Genomic DNA, 5,518 nt, shown 5'->3' with positions numbered 1-5,518 from the left:
GGCCATACTTGGTATACTTGATACTTGCACATCACTGCAGGAAAAAATAATTTAAGACTCAAAACCCTTCCAGGCTCCCCTCTTTCAGATTGTGAGGTATTGTTGGAGTCACTGTACATGCACAATTTTGGTACATTCAGGGGCGGTTATTTTGTCACTGTAAGGAATTATTGCAGGCTTATAAGTAGCTGTGGTTTTGGACCATTCAATTTCTCCTCCATCATCTAAGATTCATACTTGAATTCTTTGAACAAGTCTCATTTTTCCAGTTAGTTGCTCCTCTGTCATTCTTTTGCACCTTCTCTCTATGTGTACTTCTTTGACCCCCACTTTTTTGACTCTTTTAGGTAACCTTCCCACCTGTGACCTTGAGATTTCTACAGATACACCATCCAGACAAGCACTCTTGGAACATATAGTGAGTGCAAAAAAATCAATGGACATATTTCAAGCCTTCACTGATGATCTTGAAAAAATTGATGTTTATCAGATCATGATCTGGTGCAGGTCATTCAATTTTTGTGCACTTCAAGCTCTACTGGCACTACCATGGTTTCTTGTTATTATGTGTGCAAAGCAGATTATGTTGTTTCATGGTGAAAACCTCAAAGTAGTAGATGAATTGGGTCTATCATGGAAAGCCACAAATCCTCAATTCAAATATGTAGGATCATCAAGTGGGCGTCGCATCAAAATTGAGGCAGAGAACTGGAAGGTTCCCCATTCAAGCCAGGACCGCTGGCAGACTTTGGTAGTTGCTTCAAAGAATGAACATTCCTCAATGCTACATGAACTTGGAATTGAAGAGGATCATATCAGGTTTGATCACAATGGATTATCTGTGAACTTGAGGATCACATTGACAAATGCTGTGGACAGGCCACCATCTGTAGATACTTCCCCAGAGCCCTATTACACAGGGACCAGGGCTTCAAGTTCAAATGTAAATTAGTAGTTTTTGTTGAATCTAGCTACTGATGGGTATCTGGAATTTTTATATAGCTTCTTTGATACACGATCTCGGTTTTGAATATCATTTATTGATGCTTTGACATGGTGTTATATCAACAACCTTGGTTTTTAATCACCTTGAGACTTCACCATTTCCATCTCCCAATTTCTCAGAAGACCAGAGATTCAGGGCAGTCTGTCGCCCTCAAAGTATCTATCAGTCTGAATTGTGTTGCTGTATTTCAATTTGGACTACTCAAATTCAATGATTACCACCCTGTTATCCTCTCATCTTTATGATCCAATCATCTGAAAACTCTTTGTGGTAGATCAATCCTTGTATTCCACATGTTTAGGGAAGTTCATATGGTAGACACATCATATCACTACCATTTTCTCTTGTTATTCCTTATGCAAAAACCATATATCTACTAGAACAACCAATCACTGAAACTCTCCTGTTGTTGAAATCCTCTGGAAGTGGCTGTAACACCCCCAATTTGAATCACCCCAGTTGATTGATGTCTTATATTTGTATCGAGATATATCCCGCATATGATCAATTTTATAGATGACATGCTTGGCATAAATGTTACAATCCTTGAAAAGATGCGCCTTGTTTGAGAACTTGTTGGCTTCAATCTTGAGATTAGTCTGACTAGCCGGCAGATCAAAGATAGTAATAGGAATAAGTATCAAGTTGGCGCAAGATCACGCCCTTTGGAGGTTTTAACTTGTGACACTCGCGGTGTTTAGTTCAATGCCCGAGGGATCTGATCACCGGAGAAAATAGGCATCAAACTTGGCCGATCTGAGATTGAAAAAGATGAATCGAAGGGGTCCGGCTCGCAACCTTTAGGCCAACAGGCAGGCCATCTGAAGACCCCACAGGAGATTGGGGAGGCAACACTAGAATAAATGTTGGTACATATTTTAACGGCCTTCAAGAGGAGAATAATCAGTATGTATAGATTTGAAACCATTATGGAAACTTCTATGCCAAATCTCGACTATTTAACGAGGGAAATAACTGGATATCCTACAAGGCCGAAGACATTGAGAGTATATAAAAAGCGGTGATTGTTGGGTACGTCGAACCCACCTCTACATCATCCTCCCTTCATCTTTGGATTCTTGCAACAAACCACAGTTTTCAGGTTGGTCTCGCCTCGGTCGTCGTTCTTCGCGCCTGCTATTCACGCGCACTCGGCCCTGTTATGATATCTTACAGGTATTATCCGTCTGAGCTACCTCGTCCTCTTTACAACCCGCCAACACGCATCAATCAAGAGGGTCAAGTCTTTTGATTCCGCGACAAGTCAAGTATTCAAAGGGTTAGTCATATCTCTTCCTCTGCAAGACGTTGAACGCCGTCACTGACGATTTGAACATGGACGCTTATCAGATCATGATTGGGCGCCCTTCATCAAATTCTTGCGCACTTCGAACTCTACTGGTACTAGCATGGCTTCTTATTGCCGTGAGTGCGTCGGAAGTGGATTTCCTTTGGCGGACAGAAGCTATGCTATTTGACAACGAGGTAAAGCTTTCGTGGGAAGGTGGCAACCCCGAGTTCCAATATGTCGGTGGATCAGGTTTGTTGCGTGGTAAGATAGAAGCCTTAGACTGGGTAAAAAACAAGTGGGAGGCTTTGGTAGTTGCTTCAAAGCGAGCGCATTCCGCAAGTCTACACGAGCTCAACCTCAAAGATAATCATCTGAATATCGATGATTCAACAGGCGTGACCTTCGTAAAATTGAGAGGGACGAAGCTGATACAATCACAGTCACCACAGTTACTTAGTCACCTTTGATTGGCGTTGCATCGCTGAAAATGCCCCTAGAGCCTTGGAGCTGATACATTGAATATCATAATGATTCCCTATATATAATGATCAATCTATAGTCTTTTCTATCAATATCTTTTGCGCGATCTGCTGACTTGTGTATCTCCTCTTGGCCAGCTTGGTCATCGTGGTACTTTTTTGTCGTTTCTTGGTACAAATCTACACCGGTACATAATTAAGATATAGAATTGCAATCTTTGTTGTGTCGCTGTGCTAGAGTGCTACATAGAGCATATCTGGTGGTTTCCCTTTTTTTGTAAACGTTGTCTGGATGAACTGTTTTTTTCGCATCTATTATCAGCAGAGTTTCACACTTTGCTCTTCCTTCCTTGTCGAACTCTATTCTGTTATTCTTGAGCATCATCTTTTCTCATCCAGACTGTTAAATCTGTTATCATCTCAGTCTCATCAGCTGTAGCTGTTATCCAGCCTTGCCCTCTCGGCTTTGGGTTCATTTCTGAATCCGTTCTCATGGGCACAGGGAGATGAAATAAGTCTTCGCGCGCAAACAGTCTATTGATCAATCATCAGAGCCTCTCCCATCCGTTAAGCTTGAGGTGATACATGTTGATATCTTTCAAAATAAATCTCACGAAGACTAACAAGCAAAACTGAACCGCATGGAGTATAAAAGTTTCATTGAACGAGTCAAAGACACGCCCTGTTACACTGGGACTCGGGAGTCGGACTCACAACTGTTACGAAGTAATCTCAAGTCCTCTCACTTTGATTGTAGGAACATTTGTTTTCGAAACAGCTGTAATATCTATCTCTTTTCTGTTCTCGATCACGTCTCTTTGCTGGTCTCAATCACACTTTTATCATAATCATTCAAAAAAACTATATTGAGAATAAAAATCGCCATCAATAAGCTGCCATCTAGAATCTCTAAGTTGTTCTCTTCTCTCCACTTTTAATCCAGAACCTCAAAGTATTGGTCATGGAATAAAATTGTCGTATTTCCACCAAAATAAATTCCAACTTTCGTTGGTTCATACGACTAAAATATTGTTTGATAGGAAAACTAATTCAACAGAAGCAACTACCGTTATTTTTGTGATATCTTTTTATATAAAAGTTCTTGCTTCAAGGAAGAGAAATCTCTAGGCTTTATCACAACAATTATTCAACTTACCTCGAGTCAGGTTGACAAGGGGTTTGATCACAAAGAATTCTTCATATGATATTCAATTTGATTCTTCTTCATGAATATACAATATGATGACAAGCTTCTTGTTCTTGATATCCATAGTTCCACGGTATGTTGAATTTTGGGAATGGACAAATAATCCGGGCGAGTCTCAAGAGATGTTGAGGGAACGTAGGATGGAACGTAGACTTTGTGGTGATTCAAGTCGAAGTTCGTCAAAACATGAAGACCTCATTCCGAAAATAAACCATAGGGTTCGGAAGGGAAGTTAGAGTGGAGTCGAATTGAAATTTTGATGATGTCGATTCACTGGCGCAGAGTGTGCACTCGAACCAAAATCTGATGTCGAGTTTGAGGTATGTTTTGTGTTCCCCAATCTTTCCTCATGAGTCATGATATAAACCAGAATTTCTGTCTTTGTAAACCTAATTGTACCAGCCTCACAGAAACTCCCTTCGCCACCAGGCTTGATTGACTGTTGTAACAATTTATTCAAACCAAAGTATCTTCTTCAACTTCCATCTCATTCCTTAACATTCTTGTCAATATTTGTCCACTCAACTCTTTTCAAAAAAAGCCTCCAGCTATTTTCATCGTCTTTTCTTTCTTCCTATTCTTCCTTTGCTGTTGTTTTTCATTTCCCATTTGACTTTAACATTTTTGGCTATCATCATCAGCTATCATAGCAATTAATCATAAATCAGAGGCAAAGATCGCATGAACTGAATTAACCAGGACTATTTTACCGAGAAGGCCTACCAAGCATTCGCATATCTAGCATACCACTTTCCTTGCTTGATTCGACAGAGCCGAGAAAAACCACGAAAAGCAAAACTCATAGAGGTCAATTGAAAAGGCAATTACCGAAAAAATCACTTAAATCGAGCGATGAGAATCTGGAATGACTTCAAGAGATATTCAAGGATAGGAGACAATCACGAAGGGTCATCAAAAGGGGAATTTTATTTTTATATCTTAGGATGGTGTATCATTTCCCTAGTGATTGGATTCTTACTCTTACCGCCAACTTCAATAATCACAACCAGAGCCACAAAATATGATAAGTTTGAAAATCCATCACTTCAAACGTGGATATCATCTCTTTCAGTCCCCAAGACTTCCAAGCTTCTCGCAAATAAAGTCAAATCAGCAAAGCTCTTCGCATCTCATTCCTCGTCAATAAAACCCTCCATATTATCATCTCAATCAGACCGAAAAAAACAATTTAATCAGCCCTCAAATGTACTACCACCCAACCCTGAAGACATTCTCTCGCCTATTCAATTTCCTATGGTACCAATCGATACACTTAACACTACAACTACCGGCTTAACTTACCATCCAGATGGCCGTCTCTTATTACAGTTCCCAGCCTCATCACCACTTGAAGCTCATCCCATCATGACCCTTATCGAAAGGGCTAAAGTTGAATGGGAAGCTAAAGTTAACCGTCAATCCAAAAATTTAAAAGAAGCTGTTCTAGAATACAAAAGGAGGTACGGTAGAAACCTCCAGCTGGGTTCGATCGTTGTTTTTTTTTTTTTTTTTTTTTTTTTTTTTTTTTTTTTTGT

General features: G+C 40.0%; 2 protein-coding genes across 2 annotated transcripts; both read left to right on the top strand.

Moving 5' to 3' along the window:
• Positions 1-493: 493 nt before the first annotated feature.
• On the top strand, positions 494-952 carry MELLADRAFT_124584 (uncharacterized protein; the record flags this gene model as incomplete). Its single annotated transcript, XM_007419533.1, has 1 exon — positions 494-952. One exon carries the CDS (start codon positions 494-496, stop codon positions 950-952), a length of 459 nt encoding a protein of 152 aa, XP_007419595.1.
• Positions 953-2,341: 1,389 nt separating this feature from the next.
• Positions 2,342-2,764, top strand: MELLADRAFT_123230 (uncharacterized protein; the record flags this gene model as incomplete). The annotated part of the gene is made up of 1 exon (XM_007419534.1): positions 2,342-2,764. One exon carries the CDS (start codon positions 2,342-2,344, stop codon positions 2,762-2,764), a length of 423 nt encoding a protein of 140 aa, XP_007419596.1.
• Positions 2,765-5,518: the final 2,754 nt, after the last annotated feature.

The sequence above is a fragment of the Melampsora larici-populina genome, assembly GCF_000204055.1.
Source record: "Melampsora larici-populina 98AG31 unplaced genomic scaffold MELLAscaffold_234, whole genome shotgun sequence".
NCBI lineage: Eukaryota > Fungi > Basidiomycota > Pucciniomycetes > Pucciniales > Melampsoraceae > Melampsora > Melampsora laricis-populina.
This window is presented reverse-complemented; position numbering and strand designations above follow the sequence as displayed.